This window comes from Gekko japonicus, unplaced genomic scaffold, assembly GCF_001447785.1.
Source record: "Gekko japonicus isolate JY-2015 unplaced genomic scaffold, Gekko_japonicus_V1.1 scaffold2278, whole genome shotgun sequence".
Lineage (NCBI taxonomy): Eukaryota > Metazoa > Chordata > Lepidosauria > Squamata > Gekkonidae > Gekko > Gekko japonicus.
Window position 1 is genome coordinate 43591 of NW_015171573.1, and position 20312 is coordinate 63902.

General features: G+C 48.3%; 1 protein-coding gene across 1 annotated transcript in view; it reads right to left on the reverse strand.

Moving 5' to 3' along the window:
- Window positions 1-7719: 7719 nt before the first annotated feature.
- The window catches only part of LOC107117648 (transient receptor potential cation channel subfamily V member 6-like), a 53149-nt gene continuing 40556 nt past the window's right edge, over window positions 7720-20312 (reverse strand). The window contains exons 8-15 of the mRNA XM_015419803.1: window positions 16672-16884; window positions 15801-15887; window positions 15507-15583; window positions 13584-13749; window positions 12026-12092; window positions 10870-11138; window positions 9366-9472; window positions 7720-7990 (exon numbers count right to left, since the gene is read on the reverse strand). Coding sequence (XP_015275289.1) covers window positions 7720-7990; window positions 9366-9472; window positions 10870-11138; window positions 12026-12092; window positions 13584-13749; window positions 15507-15583; window positions 15801-15887; window positions 16672-16884 — 1257 coding nt within the window. The remainder of the gene's footprint in view (window positions 7991-9365; window positions 9473-10869; window positions 11139-12025; window positions 12093-13583; window positions 13750-15506; window positions 15584-15800; window positions 15888-16671; window positions 16885-20312) is intronic.

Here is a 20312-nt window from a genome sequence, read left to right on the forward strand (position 1 = left end):
CAGAATGCCATCCAAAGTCCACCTGGCCCCACCCCCTCTGTTCCTTTACTGTATGCTGAAGACAGGCAGCCTTTCAGAGACGTTTCAGTTCACACACACGGCTCTGCTACTCGCAAAGTGTTTTCTTACAAGCTTTAGTAATGGTTACAGTGTTCCCTCTAAGCTGTGCAGGTGAGCGGCCGCTCATTAACACAGGAAGCCCCACTCAGCAGCAGTCTGGAGCCACGCAGGGCCTTGCAGTGCCCAGTGCCCACTTTAAGATTACAGCAGTTATATTCTGCTCAGGATGTGAACAGCTCCACTCAGTAGGGGGGAAGAAAGAGGGAACATTGAATGGTTGGATTGTATCCAGAACAGTTCACTTTCTTTTTTTATTCTTGGTGTCTTTTTTGGTGTTTTTGAGCTGGCTGCCTTTAAAAAAAAAAAAAAGTAGGAGGGATTTACATATGGTGTAGTTTTACATACTTATTTTGCCTTAAAAACCCCTGGAGGTCTGTTTGACTATGAAAGGACAGGATCAAAATAAAATGCTTAAATACAGGTCACGTAGGTTGCCAACCTCCAGGTGGGGCCTGGCGATCTCCCAGATCTACGACTGATCTCCAGGCTATTGAGACCAGTTCCTCTTGAGAAAATGGCTGCTTCAGAGGGTGGACTCAGGTCCCTCCCCTCCACAAACCCCACCCTTCCCCAGGCTCCAGGAATTTCCCACCTGGAGCTGGCAACCCTGTGCCAGGAGGTGGGAATAAACTTGTGCAGCTGCTTACCAAGTCGATAGCAGAGGAGGCAGAAAAACGGCTTCAAACTAGGGGTTGCTTATTGCACGTTTGAAAACTCAACTGGTTCAAGTTCCAAACTACAGACCTTTAAAGGTAGCTAATGGATCAGCAAATCTGAAGTTTGAACCAGTGGACTGCTTAGGCTAGTTCACTTAAAACCTACTCTTCCTCCTGGGATCTCTGAATGGCTTCCATTCAGTTTTTTACTTTATCCTCACCCTGGCTGCTTACAGGGTAATACCTGCTTAGCTTTAGGCCCGTATTCTTATATTTTTGGTCGCAGAAGTGTGTAGGAGTGTATTGAATTCCTTGCTGAATGCTAATAGAGCAAGAAGCCTCATTCCAGGCTTCCTTCTGAGTAAACCTGCCAGTAGCTTCGGCCTAGCCAAATATTTTCAGATTTTTGGCTCTGGGCCCATCTCGAATTTTCTGCAGTTTAGAACATGGAAACATCATACGGCAACAACAGCACATCTTCCCAGTTGTGGCAGAAGCTGGACACTGCTTGCTATTTGGGTGTCTTAGGCAAATGCGGTGTAGTGGCTTGAATGCCAGACTGGGGATCTGGATTTGAATCCCCACTCTGCCATGGGAGCTTGCTGGGTGACCTTGGGCCAGTCACTCTCTTGTAGCCTAACCTACCCCACAGAGTGGTGGTGGTGGTGGTTGTAAGGATAAAAATGGAGGAAGGAAAAATGATGTTGCAAGCCACTTTGGGGTCCACTGGGAAGAAAAATGGAGTAGAAGTAGCTAAATAAATAAAAGTGACAGAAGCAACTTCTCTGCATCTTTGCAACGTGGGAACCATTGCAACCATCTAGCCTTGCAAATCTGGGCAAACGAATCAACCTATTAGGAGAAACTGCTAGTTATAAAGTGTATCAGTTGTCGTATTGTGAAACTCCATATCTGCTCCTGGCAACTAGCACAAGGAGCCAGAGAAGGATTAGAGAAAGCCCTTTTTTGGTCTAATTTGTTCATGAGTTCAGGCTCTTTTCTTAGACAGCATCTAAGCTCGACTGGGAGAGATGCAATAAGCCGGTGTGTGTCCTGCCGTCTCTGACCTTCCTCACTGAGCAGCAGAATGTGATTGTTTCTCACTAGACGACTTCGCCTAGTACCTATCTACCTGCACAGAAAAGAAGAACCGAAACACCTCTACCAGGGGAAATTACTGCTGGATCCAACCCCTTCATCCCCCACCCTTGGTGAAAATTCAAACAAATAGATCTTCACTGGTGAAAATTCAGATAGACAGACCATAACCGCAGGATCTATCTTTTTGCTTTGTACAGCCTTTAACGTACCAGGTCAGAAAACGACTTCTTAATTGCATAAAATAAAACACGTGGGCTCTTAATAATATCTAAGGGAAAAAAAAAAAAGATTTATTTTGAATAAAATAATTGTGCTTTCAGTCTCGTGCAACAACAACAAAAAACACAATAAAACCGGCTTTCCAAATGGAAGACAAGCTCTCGAAGGTGCTTCTCATGTGAGCTGAGGTCACTAGTTAATGAGACAACAGTGTTTGAAATACAAAAGACAGGAGTAATGCAGAACATAAGGACCTTTTCGAACGCCGTCATTACAAGCTGTTGGATTCTTCATGCCTGCACCCTGTGGCGGTCACCACTTTGGGGGACAGTTGAAATAATTTCATTGGAATAATTTGATGATGCTCAGTAACGGAGACGAATCAACAAGGGAAAGGAAGTTTCATAATCAAAAACATACCCCTTAAAAATACTCTGTGGATCTCCCATGCAAGTTGCTACAACACACTAGCTGAAGTCTCCTAAACAACGCACCCTCTTTAATCTCTTTGCTATAGGACAAGGGGGTGACGCAGGCAGTTTCTTATGCCTCTGTAACAGGTGCAAGAAACTTAACTGCCTCGCCCATCGCCCACAGAGGCAGAAGAGTCCCGTGCGTAGGATCTTTATGGCAGAGACAAGAAGCTTATAAGTTCATATTCCATATAAACAGTCAGAGCAAGCCAGTTCTGCAAGTTACAACGCAAAGGTTTGTACAATCACCATAAAAGAAATGGCCCCATAAACAAAACACTGAGCAGAGAATCCACTATTTTTATATGTAAAAAATCACATTTAAAAATCCACTTAAGAGCTACACGTTGGTTATAAGTGAAACATCAAATTCAGAAAGAGAGTGCACCTAGCCTATCTATTGCAGATAATCCCGCGGTTTGAACGGGAGGAAATATCCAAAAATAGCTGTGAGATGGCTCCTTAAGGACGAGAAGCTATCGGGATTTTCCATCTCTGTTGGTACCTGTCCTGACTTAATTGCTTGGCACAATCTAAAAAAGTTCAGTATTTTTTTTTTGGCAACAATTGAAATGCTTTGAAGAACTATTAACACATTGATTAGAATCTGACATCTTTCTTAGGTTTCCTGACAGTATCGTTTTAACTCTCAGCTTGCTGATTCAATCAAAATGTTTGTGTGTGTGCGCGTCCATATTCTACAAAACTAGAATTTGGTTTTAATTTAATCTCAAGTGCTATTCATCATTAACAAATGGGGGACATAATTACATCAATATGGAAGGGGGGGATTCAAAACACACAAAACCCAGATTCATAGATAAAAACAACAAATCTGGACTTCACATTAGCTTAATTCACTCCGGACATTCTTTATTAACTGCAAGAGCTGGAGTGAAGCAATCTGAGCTAGATCACGTCTACACAACAGAATCTGATTTGCAGACACCCCCTGTCTTCAAGGAATCCTGGTGCTTAACAGTTGTGTGAGAGAAGCCCGAGGGTTATCCGTAGTGAATTCTCAAGTTCTAATCAAACAACAGTTTCCCAGATTCTCTTACGCTACAAAATTTGTACTGATTTTACATAACAGTTTAAAGAATGCAGAAATGCTAGACACATAGCTTAATAAAAGACCAAATTATTCCTTCCCGATACAAAAATCCCTAATGTAGGTTACAACAGTATAACAGGAGTTCCCAATGCTTGTGTTATCACTACTGGAATGCTCCATTTCCTTTGGACTGCAGACCTAGTTTATATCAGTAGGCACTATTCCAGATCACAGAGGCTCGCCAGGGTCGCAGGCAGAGGCCTTTCCTGTCACTTCCTTCCTGTTCCTTTTAAACGGAGATGCCAGAGATTGAACCTGGGACCTCCTGCATGCCAAGCAGATGCTCTACCACCGAGCCACAGTGCCTAGTCAAGACTAACTCATTTGATCCCTTTGTGGGTAAGGATGCTCATTCAAACTAACTTCCCTTTGCCTGGCTCCCATGTCGCAAAGATTCTGTCTGAAAACTTCTTCTCGTGTGGGGAGGCTGTATTATGTGGGCTTGTCCCAACTCCAACTTGGGAAATTCCTGGAGATTTGAGGGTGGAGCCTAGAGAAGAGATTGGATTCATACCCTGCCCATCACTCAGAGTCTCAGAGCGGTTTACAAACGCCTTTCCCTTCCCCTCCCCACAACAGACACCCTGTGAGGTAGGTGGGCCTGAGAGAGCTCTGAGAGAACTGCTCGTTCAAGGACAGCTCTGACAGAACCATAGCTTGCCCAAGATCATCCAGCAGCTGCAAGTGGAGGAGTGGGGAATCAAACCCGGTTCTCCCAGATTAAGAGTCCGTGCACTTAACCACTGCACCAACTGGGGCATCACGGGAGGGCAGAGACCTCAGCATGACACAATGCCATAAAATCCAACCTCTAAAGCGGCCATTTTCTCCAGGGGAACTGGTCTCTGTAATCTGGGGAGGAGTTATAATTCCAGGAGATCTTCAGACCCCGACTGAAGGTTGGCGACCCCAGTCCCACAGTAGGGCTGTGCCCTTATTAGGGGCTGCGGATGCTCTTGTGGGAAGGGTCTGTATGCTGACACAGCCAGGTCAGAGGAAGTTTCTATTTGCTCCTTAGTTCAGCCATGTGGGAGTCAGCGAGTAAAGAGATATTTTCTGGTGGCCACCAAAAGGTCCTGTGCCTTGGGCCTCCGTTTTTCTTGCTATATTAGAACCAGGGAAGGGCTTTGGTGAACTTTCCAGGTTACCATAACCCATTCAAGTCCAATTCACTGGGAGGATTTGCAAGCAAAGCTGAGCCAGCTACAGACACTGTACTCAATTGCTCTCAGTAGTGTTGCCACTGGAAGAAAGGACGGACACAGAATCTCTTCTTCTAACATGAAATGAAATTGCCACTCGTGATTTACGAAACCACCATGACTGCAAGTCACAGTTTTTAACCCATGTGCAAAATTCACATTTCCCGCCCCCACAGACTTATAGTGCAAACTTCCCCAAGTGTAAGAAGGAACATCTGGGCACAGAGAATGTAAAGGAGGAGGAGGAGATTGGATTTATACCATGCCATTCACTACCCAAAAGAGTATCAGAGCAGCTTACACACTGGCCACAGGTACTTTTCCGCTCATCAAAGGCCCTTTCCACACTTGGACCTCACCCCAGGTTTTCTCTGCATTTGACTTGTGGCTGTTCACCTTGCCATTATCTCTGTTCATCTGTTGTTTTCTGCACTAATTTTGCCCGGCTCCGATTTGCTTGCCTGCCCTGGGTTATACATTCTGCATTGCGAACAGGGGTGCTTGTCCTAGGTATGGTGGGAAAGGGGTGGGGAGGATTGAAACCCGAGTTTAAAATTATACACTTGAATCTGCACTGGGCTCACTTCAGATCGAGGGGAAGCCTGTGGCCAAACAGGATCCATGTACCCTGAGGCAATGGCAGTCCAAAACCACAGTGTAATGCAAAATTGACAAAAGACCTGGGATAAAAAGAGGGGTGAGTATAGAGCAGAATACCTAGTAGGAGACAGCACTGAACAAGGATTAACGGTCTAGTGCAGAAAGAGCCAAAGTGGACTGATTAACAGTAGTTCTTGTATCCCAGAGAAGCAGTTGCCAACCCTTTTACCTCCAGGGAAGTTGTTTCATCTCAGTCTTTTGCCACAAAACCCCAGCAAGAATTCTAGAGTATCTTTAGAAAGCATATGATGTTTAAATGGGCCACTAGGCACAGATCGTTGGTCCCATGATGTTCCAGTGTGATCTGAGAATATCCCTAATAACATGGTCAGCCTACAGGTGAAAAGATCACAAGTGGTGGGGGATGCTGACTTTCAGGGAAATCCCCCCCCCAATGACAAATCTTCTCCTCGAGGGAACCTTAATAAAACTCCAAGGAGCTAGAAGATTCCTGGAAACACAGCTGGAAAACCACAGAGGGAAGATATGGATGAACACTCTGAACTCACACTATGGAACAGATTTCTAAAAGAATTCCCCTTAAGATAAGAACATAAGAGAAGCCATGTTGGATCAGGTCAATGGCCCATCCAGTCCAACACTCTGGGTCACACAGTGGCCAAAACCCCGATGCCATCAGGAGGTCCACCAGTTGGGCCGTAACTCCAGAAGCCCTCAACTTGTTGCCCCCCCCACCCAAAGCACCACGAATACACCAATAATACACAACAACACCCCATCCAGACACCTTTTTGGAGTTGAAATTCATTCTAGCTCCATGACAGGAGCTATCACAGTAGGAATATTGTTAACCCTCAGTGTTCCATTTCTTCATGAAATGATTCAGGGTATGCTATATAGATATCTTTAACACACACACACCCAGGATACAAATATGTTTCCTTTGGCTAGCTAAGATCTCCTCTCGCTGTTCTTGCTAAAGAAGAATTAAGCCAGTAACTTCCCACTGAGTTCCAATGTTCAAAAGGCAACAATCCTAAAACAACTGTTTCCCTTCAATAATTCACGACCTGTCATTTTTCTTTACGCGGTGAAGTTCAACGTGACAGCAAAGCTCGAGCTAGGCTGCGGAAGAACTGGCCTCACTCCGCCTGTTACTGCTGAAAGAGAGAAGTTTCCTCGACCTTCCTTAAATGTTCTTGAACGAGAACTTCATCTTGTGTTTTGCTTCCAGCAGCATTTGGTAGCCAGGCAGGGACTGCGTGAAACCATCCTGAAGGACATCGCTGGCCCTCCTGAGAACTTCCTTTGAGCTTCCCCTCAACATGCCTCACACGTTTTGACTCAACCTGTTTTAAGCAAAACACGACGGCCTGTGCAAGGAACCCGGCAAGAGTTGATCGGATGTGCAAAAACGGGCCCCAGTCCAAGGGGGCAAAGCGAAATGCGGACAGTGGGCCGTGGAGCCAGTGAATTCATAAGTGTCTTTTGTTCCCCACAGGAAGGAAGGAGAAAAAACAAAAACACCCTGAGCTGAGTTCAGCTGAGGAAAAGCGGTCTTGGTCCTGTCACCTGAAAAAGGAACACGCCTTATAAAAGAGCCCTAGAAAACGTCTAACAATGCTAAGAAACATGCTCACATTCAGGGCTTAAAGTGCACTGCCTCTCAATCCCTCCCCCCCCCCCCCCAAAAAGGCATAACCCACTCTGTCCGATGAGATCTCTCTCTTCACGAGTCTTTGGCATGCTGTCTGTTCACAGACTGCTTAGCTGCTGCTCCTTCTCAGCTTTTGCTAGTTCCCTGAGTTTAAAATCCCCTCTTTTCACAGCAGACCTAAAATGTCCATGGTGTCGGCTCTTCAGAGGGCAGAGAGAGGTCTCTGTGGAATGTTGCCCGGGAACAGGTTGGGACAGGAACTACTGAGCGGGAAATCTCTTTGATGCTGACAAACTCCTCCGCTCTCCTCAGAACACCTTCTCCTAGAAAGAGGATGCGGCACCCTAATGGAAGCAAAAGCCAAGACCTGGGCATGTTTTGGCTCCTCGCTCCAGAAGATGAGGGGGGCAACCACGTTTGAGAGGGAACTTCCACCCAGGGATGAGACCAACCCACAAAGAGAGCGGCTGCTACAGAACGTGATATCACTCGGAAAAAGTCCCGCCAGCTCTCGGCAGAATCAGGCAACGACACGACACCCCCGTGGTGTGGCGAGTCAAATGTGGTAGACTTCCTCTTCCAGGGCATGGTTGACTTCTCCACGGAGACGGCTGAAGGTGCTGTTCCGCAGGATGTGCCAACCACGGTGGGAACTACTCTGAGACGTGCTGCGTGAGACAGAGGGAGAGGGTCCATCTCTGAACTGAAAACCCTCGTACGGCTCCAGCTTCACCGATAGCTTCTCGGGGTCTTCCTTGCCGTGGCTCTTAAAAGCCTTTGCGTAGCGGGACATCTTCTGCTTTTTGGCATCCACCCGATCTTCCACCCTGTGGGGAGCAGAGAGAATTAGATGAATGCCTGGTTTCTATAGCCCCCTCCCCCCAACCTGTACTGCCAACATGGTTCTGCTGTGGAGGATCTGACTGTAGCCCGGCCTGGCTCGGCAGAGCTGCGGGGCCGCCTGCACAAGGAATGGATTCAGGTTCCAGCCCCAGAACAAGCAGGCAGGCTTCCCTCTTCAACTAGTGTTAAAACTGTTGTGCCTGGCCCAATGTTTTGAAGCCCAAAACTTCAAAAGCTCTCGTTATCAGTGTCTACAGAGCACCGGAAGGCCTTGGTGGGAGGCCAGGGCCTAGTGTCTCCAGCTACTAGAATCCACATGATTTCAGGATTCAGAAATCTCTTCCGGCACGGAAGAGAATGAGGGATGGCTCCTGAGATTGGTAGCAATCATTAGGCCTCAGGACTGGACAGGCCTAGTACTAATACTGGGAGCCTGGCCTTCTGGCCTTTGCCTGGTCACCAAAAAGCATCTTCAGTCTTTGGCTGCAGCTGGAACACTCCAAGTGTAGATTTAGGCACAGCAATCCAAGCCCCAGCCTGGCCATTTTTGCACAATCATTCAATCACGCTTCTAGGCTATTCACCCTCAATATGGAGTCTGATGTATTTCCCTGTGGCTCACTTGCTTCTACCCCACAGTAAGAGTCAGTCCTAGCTTTCCTCCACCTCACTGGAGTAGGAAGTGCTTCAAAAGAGTCCTGAGGGCATCGTGTTTGCGTCTGCTAGGCCTGCCAAATCTCGCCAAATCACGGCAGGGGATCTGCATGTCTTTGCAGAATCCTTGCCGCGGGGACGTCGAGACGCGTTGCACCGCCGTCACCAGGACGTGACGCTATGCGTCGCTCTGGCAACGGGGCTGTTTGGAGCCCTGTTGCCAGAGTGACGCGTAGCGGCAGATCCTGGTGACGGCGGTTGCAACGTGTCTCGCTGTCCCTGTGCCAAGGATTCTGTGAAGACCTACGACCCCCCACCACGACTTGGCAACCCTAGTGTCTGCAGTGAACACTTGGAATGGAACCTCCTAACACTTTGAGGGAGCTCCCGGCGAGGAGTGCCAACTTTTAAAACAGGTCCCCTGGGTACCAGTTGGATCCACAACAAATACCCAGTGATGTGACCAACTTCCATGACATGAAAAGCTTCGAGTTCCTATTTCCACACATTAAGCCTCTGGTCAAAGGGACAGGACATGTTTCTCCAGACAGTTGCCAACCCCGTTCTCAGTGTTTTGTGGTTAGGTCTGGCCCCCATGGCAGCCATTTTGTTATGGCACACACTGCCCGTACTTATAATTTGAAAAGAGCCCACAAGTTCAACAAGGCTGGAGACCCACTCTTGCTCTTGACAAAAGGGTCTTACCTGAGGTACCACCTGTCTCCTAGCCCATACTCTCGCCCACAGATACCAGAGCGAGGCCAGAGGCATCGTGGGAGCTTCCGCTCGAGCATGACTGTAGTGGCAACAACCTGCATTGAAGGGAAACACCAAAGGGTCGGAAAGAATTCCTCTGTCACAGACTTGACAGAGCCACATTTGCACACCAAACAAGAAGATGTTTGTTTCTAATTTAATGATGACATTGAATTGACCGGGATTGGTTAATGTTACTGACATGCAAATTCAAACAACATCATTATATTGATGTCCTCCAAAGAACACAAGGCAGTGTCCATGTTGACTACCTCACTTTATCCACACAACCATCCTGTGAGGTAGAGAAGTCAAAGTGCTAGTGATTTGGACTACAGCTATCTGGCGAATTTCATGGCTGAATATGGGATTGAAGTCTAACCCTATCCAGTATAACAGTACAGGATAAAATAACGACTGATCTGAATCTGCAACATTTTATGGATCAAGGAATTTGTGTTTCTTTATACCTTGCTGGTGTTGGGATTGTGGGAGAAAGGTCAGCAGTCCTTGCATGAGCAGCTGAGGCCCCTGCCACATGGGGAGGGGGGGGATAGCATGGGAAAAGTGAGGTTTTCTAAAGCCGCACCAAAAGAGAGACGCGGCAGCGGGATCACATAGATCCCCTGAGCCGCCGCGCACTTCCTCCCCGGCAGGATCAAATGCCAGGGGGAAGCCACTGAAGAAAGAGCGCGACAGCCGAACTGCGCATGTGTGTGCATGCGCAGTTCGGCGGGGAGCCTGGATTGATCCGGACGATGGGCGCGGTGGCGATCCCATGGCCGCGCTTGCAGCGGTGCTTCAGGTAAGTCCTCCTCTGTAGGAGGTTCTTTTTTGCCGCGGGTTTTCCGGGTTTAGGGACGGATCGGGGACGGGTGCGCGCCGCTTCCCAGAGGTTGCGGTGAGTTCGCGCCCGTTTGCTGCGCCCCCGATCCGTCCCTCTCCTGGGCCAAAAGTCTCCCGTGTGACCAGGGCCTGAGTAGATCTAACTCTATGACTGAACTATGCCACTGAACAACTGACTCTGTCATTTCAAAACCAAACCAAGAATGTAAATCCGCACAACAGAAGTTTCACACGATGAATAATTTGTTAAATGAAAGATAACTGGGTATTGGGGCTTCATCTGAGGGAACGTATGAGCAGCCTGAATTGCCTGAAGCCCTTGGAAAAGGAATGGAGTCTTGCTGAGGTAAAAAAATAAATGAATGGGAAGATGGATTCAAGTTCTCACCAAAGGTGGTAAATCTGTCTGTCTGATACCACTTCACAGTTCTTTGGCTGGAAGCCATCATTACTAATTATACCAGGCTTGAAACTGGTGTAAATTTGCCGTGTCTCACGATGAAATCCCAGATGGCTTTGGAAATACTTTCCCACCACCACCACCTGAAACTTTCCTTATTTTCATACCACAGGTGCCTCTCACACCACACAGCCCACATCTTCTCACCTGTGCCCGCCAAAGCTCATCCCGCTCACTGGCCACGCGCCAGTGGGTGTCACCCATCATGGCGATCAGCAGGTTGAGCATGAGCAAAGCCGCGATGATGGCGAAAGCAAAGTAGACCACGCTGTACATGAAGGGCAGGTCCACGTCGTAGTTGGCAGGCCCGTCGATGATAGTGAGGAAAAGCTCGAAGGTGCTGAAGAGTGACATGGGGTAGCTGTAGAACTGCCCCAAGGCACTGGGATTCTCTGTCTGGAAGATGATGTAAAAGGCTGGGGGGGGGGATGAGGGAAACAGGAAGATTGGTCAGCTGCAGAGAATGGCAAGGGCTTAAGGGGGGGGCCTGCTTGAAACATCTTTCAGGGGCTGCTTCTTTTGTCTCAGGACTCGGGGGCACAACTTTCCCCTCAGTTTTGCTTCCATACCACACAGACTGCCAGACCTCTTGCCTCCTGACTCCACGCCAGTAGTACCAAGGTCTGGCTGTCCCTGTATGAATTTCTTCTCTTCTGGCCCTCTTTTCTAGATTCTGTGCCTCCTCCATTTTCCTTTTCCTAAATTCTCTGTGTGTGTCCTCCCCACCACCCACATGTCCTTCCCACAGGCCCCACCATCTGAGCCTAATCTGCCCCTTTCTTCAGTCACCCAACCGGGAAACCAAACTCTATTAGCTGTCTTAGATTTCGACTTTGCTTTCCCCCTCAGATTCCAATACTGCCTAGAAATTTGTAGATCAGTGTTCCCCAGGGTGGCGTCTATGGGTAACATGGTGCCTACCGATGAGTTTGCTGGGTCCCGTTTGCCTCATTCCCCAAAGCAAACATCCAGTCCTGGCTTCAGAAGAACCCAGCTACCATCTCCATCCTGGGCAGGTTGCTTAGCTTCTAGCATTCCTACATTTTATGACTGGTCCTAGTAGGCCATGGCAGCCATTTTGTCAAGGCCTGCCCTCCCCCATGGGAGCCAGTGCGTGGGAGCATCCATTCTCCTCCGTCAAAACCTGATAAACACTCACAGGCTCAACAAGATCGCAAGCCCCAGTTCTAGACTAACATTCCATGATTCTGGGCCAGATCCCTCCCACCATGATGCCCAAAATTCAGAGGAAGACAGGTGCCCAAGATGATCCTAAAAATGCACTCATTAGTTTCTACCTCACCTGATGCAAAGCCAAGAATGACAACTGCCATAAGCCCACAGAAACGCATAAGATCTCCGAATATCATCTGGAGAGAAGACACGAAAAGGAGATGTCGTGACATCCAATTTTCCCACAAGCAGATTATTACCCATCCTATAATCTCTGGACATTTAATGTCAGCAAAAGGTCACCTCAGTCATTTTTTTTTAAGCATCCTAGGTGCTTTACTTATTAGGCTGAACTTGTTTCTTGTTGTGTCAGAACTTGGAATCACCAAGTGAAGATGATCACTAGCGGGACCAGGGACACACAAAAGGAGGTACTTCTATGAACAATACAAAAATTATTTAGCAGTTGTGCTGCCGAAAGATGCAAGGACGAGCCCTGGCTTCAGGTAGCTTTAGAAAAGAGGCTGCGATCATACGCACAATTAGACCCGACATAGGTGTGAATGCCGGGCGGATTTAAAGGGCGCGATCGGACAACAACATCTGGGAAGTGCCCTGCCACAGAAGCGGAGTTAAAGGACACCGGGGAAAACCCGGTAGTAAACGGGTTGCAACGGGCTATGGACGGACCTTCCGGTGTCTGATCGCTTCAGTGCGCTCTCATGGCATCGGGATGGTCTGATCAGGCCATTCCGACTCTGTGCCGTTGTCCCCCCACCCTTGCAGTATGCGCACCATCGCACACTTCATAGGGAGCACTCGGTGCGGAGGTGCGATTCATCAATCCCCTGTTTAAGCACATGGGGGGGGGGAAAGGCACAAAACCCCCCACGACTCACCCACAGTTACATCTGATCACACAGTGACAGCCCCGTAGCTAGGGAATTCTTTGGGAGGGGGCCTCGGGGGGCCCACCAGCTAATTAAATGGAAGTACAGTGCAGGTGGTAAGTTGGAGCACTTTGGGGGCAGCCCAGGAGGGAGGGGGCCCAGAAGAAACACTAGGGGGGCGGGCCCTGTGGGCACCATGTTAGCTACGGGCCAGTCACACACTGACGGGCTGCGCCTGCAGCTTCAAAGGGAAGTGTGATTGTACAACTGCGGGTCAAATTCCTCCGGAGGAAATAGCCTCGCTCCCCCCCCATCCCGTTTTTTTCTGCCGTGTGTGACTGCAACCAGAGTTAGACAAATTCATGGAGGGAGAGGTCTGTTGAAGATCATTAGCAATGATGTTCAGAGGCAGTATTCCCCTAGATTCTATATGCTGGGACAAACAGCTGGGAGAGGCCATCCTTATTGCGTGTACCCTGGCCTATGGACTTCCACCCCTGGCTAGCGATGGAGAGAAAATGCTGGATGAAATAGACACTTGGTCTGATTCAGCAAGCATTTCTTACGATCCTTTCCTAGATGATTTATCCCCCAAACGCAACTGCTGACGTTCACGTTGTATATAATACATGAGGGTTTTTTTTTCCCCTGAGTCCCTCCTGCGGTAGCCAGGATTGTAACCCTTTCTCCCCAAATTCACGAGGTCCTCTGAGAAGGGTGCTTAGATAAGACATTCCCTCTTGGTTTGTCATCTGAATTTATGTACCGGCAGTTTTAACATGACCACAAAGTCCTTACCTTCTGTATCATGATGGTGAAGGGCCCCAGCATCTGAAACCCACGTGCGAAATACATGACGTTGCACCAACCCAGCACCAGTGCGAAGGACATGGGGACCACCTCTCCATCTGTGCTCGTGAGGCGCATCACCATGGTCACCAAGATCATGCACGCATATGTGATGCTGTAACGGAAGGGGCATGCATTCAGCACTGGTCGTCACATCTCTTATTTATGGTTCTACTGCCGATACTCAGGCATCCACGGCTGACCGGCTCTGTGGAAGTGTCATTTGCTTTAAAAAGTAGGCAAAGAACACTGGCCACAAAGACAGGCTCCAACCCTAGCATCTCTAGTTTAAAGGGTCAGGTGGTAGGCAATGTAGAAGCCCTTCACTTGAGACCCTGGAGAGCCGCTGCCAGTCTGAGTAGACAATATTGACCTTGATAGATCCATGGTCTGATTCAGTACAAGGCGGCTTCATGGGTGTTCGGGTGCTACACCCTACCTATGGCAGCCCAAAACAACTGCTGAGACCCAAGTGTCTACTTGTGAGTGAGATGAAGAAGTCAGGAATTCAATTTGGCTGAAGAGTCAGTTGTAAGTGGGAGGAAAAGGCAAGCTGAGGTGGTTCTGGGACTCCCCGCGTTCAGAGAGAGAACCACACTGTACAGTTCACACATCCCCTAAATGTCTGCCATGGGCAGTGTTCCCTCTAAGCTGAGTTAGTGTGAGCTAGCTCACAGTTTTTTAGCCTCCGGCTCACACATTTTTGTCCTGGCTCAGGAAGGATGTCTCCAGAGCAAACTAACTTATGCAGTAGCCAAACTGCTCACTCACAACTTTAATGCCAGTAGCTCACAAAGTAGAATTTTTGCTCACAAGACTCCACAGCTTAGAGGGAACATTGGTCATGGGCGCTACTGACAGATTTCCCCTCAGAGTTCAGTGTTCAGAATGTTATTCCCAGGCAGGTGGGGGCCCAATTCAGTTCAGGATCATGGCACATGGGGAAGGAGAAGAGGAAGAAGAGGAGGAGGAGGAGGAGGAGATTGGATTTATACCCCACCCTTCACTCAAGAGTCTGGGAGCGGCTTACAATCTCCTTTCCTTTCCCCTCCCCACCACAGACACCCTGTGGAGTAGGTGGGGCCGAGAGAGCTCTTTTGAGACCTGCTCTTAAGAGAACAGCTCTGAGAGAACTGGCCCAAGCTGGCTGCATGTGGGAGAGTGGGGTATCAAGCCCAGTTCTCCCAGATTAGAGTCCGTGCTCTCAACCACTACACCAAATTGGCTCTCTATCTGTGAGGGAGAGGGGGCTTAAACCTACCCCCCCGCTCTTCTTTTCCTTGTCCTACAATGGTCCTAGGGAGCCAGTGGGGAAGCTTGCATCCCACTGATGGACTACAAATAAATCTCCCAATGGACTGAACTCGAGCGCTCCAGGGCCACCGTAGGTCAGGAAAATGGTACAGGGAGGTGAAGGTTTAAATCCACTCTCCCTTACTTTTGTCCCACCATAGAGAACAATGGAGAGGATGGGGCAACCTGTTTAGGGGCCTGTAGAATTGGACCCCCTGGTCCAATGTTCTTCAAACTTGGTTGGTATCTTGGGGAGAGGCTCCAGCAGCTACCGTTTGAGTGTGGAGCCTCTCCCTCAAACCCCCTCCCCTCCAGCCCCCAGAATATACCCTATGTTTTTGTCATTGACTTCAATGGCCCATAAGATATAATGGGGCCGAATTTCCGCCGAATTTCGCCGGCAATTCGGCAGCAAGCTGATTCAGATCAGAGAATCTGAATCGGCCTGCAGCAGCCCGAAAGGGGTCCAAATGGGCCATTTTCGGGGGTGCATTTGGTTTGGAGGAACTGAATGCACATCCCTAAGCTGGAGTGGAGGAAGAGTAAGGTTTCGAAGGATCTGGAGACATCGAGACTTACATGATGATGTGGAAAGGGCCGCCGAGGATGGTTTGCCCAAAATATTTTGTGAAGCCAACTCTTAGGACATCTGGAATCTAAGAGGAAAACACCACTCAGAATGCATGACGTGAAACAATCTGAATGCCACCGCGTCTCTGCCCCCTTTCTATCTCCTCCACCCACAATCCCTTGCAAGCTCATCTGGAAGAGAGTCAGGATACAGTGCATTTTGAGCTCATTAGGGAAACAACATTATTGCAGAACAGTGATGGAGGGAGAGGGAGGGAGAGAGAGTCCACAGGGCCTCCTTACCTCTAGCAGCAAAATAGCCAGGGCCCCTATCACAGTGATCAGCTCCCCCACCAGCCTGAGCCAATCGTCGTATGTCAAATACGATTCCTAAAAACAGGGGAAACGATCACTCATTAGTGAGCAAACAGGAGGGCTGGGGGGGGGGGGTTGGAATCTGGGCAAGTCAGCCCAAGGCTTCCCAGGCATCTCAGGATCTTCAACATACCAATACCATGAGGCTCAGGAGAAAGACAGGCATAGAAATATTTATCTCAAGTTAGTTCACACAAGCAGCAGTTAAGGAGGTAAAGCTGATCTTTGGCTGTGCCGTTTCCCTCTTCAGCTGGTAGGGCTGCCAAGCGCCTGGCAGGGGTGTGCAATCCCCCCTCCCCAGGTCCCATTGCCCACAATTAAAAAAGAAAAATAAGGACTCTTCTCCTTACAGGAAGTTCTTACCATAGAGTTCCTAGTGATTCCTAGTGTTACCTGGAAGTGATAAAAGGTAGCTCTAGGGATTGCCAGGAACTCTATGATGAGAACTTCCTGTAAGTAGACGAGGCCTTATCTTTCTTTTTAATTTTTCTCCCAGGAAGCTGCTTCTCCCCCCAATCCTCCCCACCCCCAGGTCCCAGGCACTGCCCGGAAGCAAGCCAATCAGGTGGACAGTTGTGTCACTGGATGCTCCTGTACAGGAATCCCCTGTACATAGAAAACTAGGTTACGAGTCAAGGCAAGGATTTCTAGGTGAGGATCTTTCTCCACGACACTGTGCAAAAGGTTTCTTAAGTGCAGATGCATTCAGTCACGTGATCCCCGACTGCAGCCTAAAGAGGGCTCTGCCACTTCATTCCCTGCTCATTTTGTGGCCCAAGAGGCCTGTAACTCAACACACCTGCAGTGTTTTCTGGATCAGGATGGCATTGTCCCGCTCATCGGTGTGGTTGTCTGGACGTTCCTTCAGAGGCCTGTACGAGCAGCATGTGGTGAAGCAGATCATGTAGAGGATGTAAAATAAGCCCAGGAAACAGAAGTAAGGCCGGCCATAGGTATTCCACTTGAGGCTCACAAGCTCCTTCACCGGGGTCATGTCTAAGATTTGACGGGCCTGCAACAGATAGAGTTAACCAGTTTAGACTTAGCACTGAGGGGTGCCTTATTTCTGCGAGACAATCTTCATGGTTTTTGCAAGGAAAAGTTGAACGAACGCATATGAACCAAAAGAGATTCCCCACAAAGCTGAAGTTCTTAGGGCATGCACCCAGGTCTTTGCAAACACGTGCTTTCAGAAGCATGGATTCAAGGAGCTATTTATCGGCCATAAACGGGTGCTTGCATGTGCAACCCAAAGGCAGTCCACGGGGCACAGAGTAAACAAACAAATCTAAGCCATGACCAACAAGAATGCAAACCGCAGTCTGAAGCAGGTTCACGATTTTGCTTTAGAGGGCTTGCTGGTGAGCTCTGATGGCAAAGTACAGTGAATTTCTGTTTCTGTAGAGTTTCTGAAAAGTAGCATGCTTCAGATGGGGCTTAAGTTCTCTGGTTCTTTGTAGCTACTGTGTTGTTAAGTGAGAGTTCTCCATGGGGTCATTTAGACCCCCCAATACCTTGATTGTGCAGTGTTTTATTTCCCCACTCCTTCCAAGTGGGCAGGGTCTAAATCCTCCTCCCATATGCACACAAAAAAAACAGAGCTCAGGATTGACACATCACAGAATGATAGGCTACTTTACTGCATAGGCACCTACGGTGCATGATGAACTAATGCAGGGGTCCCCAATGTGGAGACTGAGGTGGCCACGGTGCATACAAACATTGGGGAATTTCAGACAGGCGCTATGTCCCGGTAGGGAACCGATTCTCAACCGGGTTGTGGTCTGTCATTTCAGACAGAACCCGGTTAGGAATCGGTTCCCTACCGGGATCTAAGTGGCATTTCAGACACAGAAGCCTCTCTTCCGTATAGGAACCGGGAGGGAAGCGATTTACCTGTCAACCGCTTCCGAGGAGTCTCCCGTTCCCTCTCCCGGTTCCGATACGCTTGTTTCCCGCCTTTTTTCGCCCGCGCGGGCTTTTTTTTGTTCTGGTATAGCGATATATCGATATATCGCTATAAGCCGAACGTTGCCGACCTTTTTAAAAAAAAAAACCCGATAGCCCGCGCGGGAAGAAAACGGCGGGAAAACGAAGCGGTGCATGTGTGAAACGCCGAACCGCTTGTGAATTGGCTCCTTTCCGGTAGGGGCAAGCCGTGTGTGAAATGGCAGCCCTGTACCGGTTCATCTGGAAACGGAAGACTCCCGGTTTGAAACCGGGAGAAAACTGGTAATGTGAAATTCCCCATTGTCTGTGGTGTCTGCCAAGTGCTTTTTCCTCTTTGCTGCTGTGTTATGCCAATAAAGGTCTATGTATGTATGTGTAAGGAGCTGCGGTGGCTCAAGTGGTTAAGACGCTGAACTGCAGGCTGTGGAAGGTCAGTAGTTCAGCAGTTCAAGACCTGAGTTGCCGCATGATGGAGTGAGCTCCCGTCTCAAGTTCCAGCTCCTGCCAAACAACCTAGCAGTTCGAAAGAAAGAAATTGCGAGTAGATAAATAGCGTTCCGTGCGCCTTGGTGTTTAGTCATGCCGGCCACATGACCACGGAAACGTCTTCGGACAGCGCTGGCTCTTCGGCTTGGAAACAGAGATGAGCACCGCAACCCTAGAGTCGGACTCGACTGGCTTTCGAGCAAGGGAACCTTTACCTTTATGTATGTGTAAGTGCTTTCAGAGAGTGGGCAGGACTAGGTAGGGTTTCTCACTGGCTGTGCAAATAAACCCTGTTAACAGAGCTTCTGTCTGAAACAGTGAAGAGTTACTACTAGAGGTTACATATCACCCTGCTCCCTGACATTTTGTGGTTGGCTTCACCTCCGGTGGCAGCCATTTTGTCATCTCGCCTAATGCCCTGTGTCAGAATTCCAAAGGTCTCCACAGGTTCAAAAAGGCTGGGAACCCCTGAACTAACGATTACAGCAGAGAATTTAAATGTTTTAAAATATGCCTATGGTATAATTAAGGACTCTAGAGCAGAGATAACGAACTCATTTGTTACAAGGGCTGGACCTAACATAAATGTCACTTTGTCGGGCCGGGCCATGTGTGCCATAAAATGTAATGCCAGGTACCGGAGACATAAACTTTATAAAGGACACAGTCAAACCCAATTAACAACAATATTGTTTTACTCAAAATACAAACAAAAGCAATGGTTCCTAGCAGTGAAAGCAACTGATTTACTGGGGAACCCACAAAAGCCCCAATAAATATATTTAATCATATGCAAGACAAGTTGTTTTTCAAAGGGATATCATAAAAGGGGGAGTACCTTACATTTCCATACACACCAGTTGCTTGCAGACCAGGTAAGAGCCCTGGATGGGCCGATTCCGGCCCCAGGGCCTTACGTTTGACACCCCTGTCCTAGAGGATGGGGGGGAGAACAAAAACATTTTTTAAAAAAAAGTAAGGACAAGAAGATGGTTGGGTGCAACCTTGCAGAGGTCTTGGATGGAACGCCTTGTGTGAACGTGACTCCAGCCACGACCAGTGGGGGGGGAAGCAGGTATAAATTCAAATGCAGCGCTGGATCCATTTCTGATATGTTTATGATGGTTCAAAGAGGTCGAGAGAAATAGGCTATAATGGCATCAGACGTCATGGGTAAAACCCCCATAAAAATGGCAGTGGCTGCTGAAAAGCCACCCGCGGGGAGGGGGGGGCAGTATTTCAGGTGCAGCACTTCCCATGTAATAAAGAAGTGATCGAGTTTACGGCCACGGCTGCCAAGGAATATAAGCCGAAGTTAGTGGGGTCAACAAGGGCGTCGCCAGGCAAACCGTTTGTCTTGCCAGGAGACGGAGAGATGTTTTGGCCATTTATGACCCAGAGGTGAAAGAGTTTGCTCACTTTACAAGGGATGAGAAGATCACAAACTTGTAAAAAAATTAACTACAAAGATTATAGAGCTCCTTGTTGCAAAAAAGGGTTGCAATTTTCAAAGACGCTGTTGTGAGCGAGACTTTGGAATGGGAAGGTGGCAGCCGCCGCCTTGTTTTTAAGAACTTGGGTTTGTTTTTTTAAAACTGCCCTAAATCTAAACAGCATGATAAAAAGTAGAGACATCACCCTGCCAACAAAAGTCCACATGGTCAAAGCAATGGTATTCCCAGTAGTCATGTATGGCTGCGAGAGATGGACTATAAGGAAGGCCGAGCGCCGAAGAATAGATTCTTTTGAACTATGGTGCTGGAGAAGACTCTTGAGAGTCCCTTGGACTGCAAGAAGATCAAATCAGTCAATCCTAAAAGAAATCAACCCTGACTGTTCCCTGGAAGGCCAGATAATGAAAATGAAGCTCAAATACTTTGGCCACCAAATGAGAAGGGAGCACTCACTGGAGAAGACCCTGATGCTGGGAAAGATTGAAGGCCAAAGAAGACGGGGATGGCAAAGGATGAGATGGTTAGACAATGTCATCGATGCAACGAACAT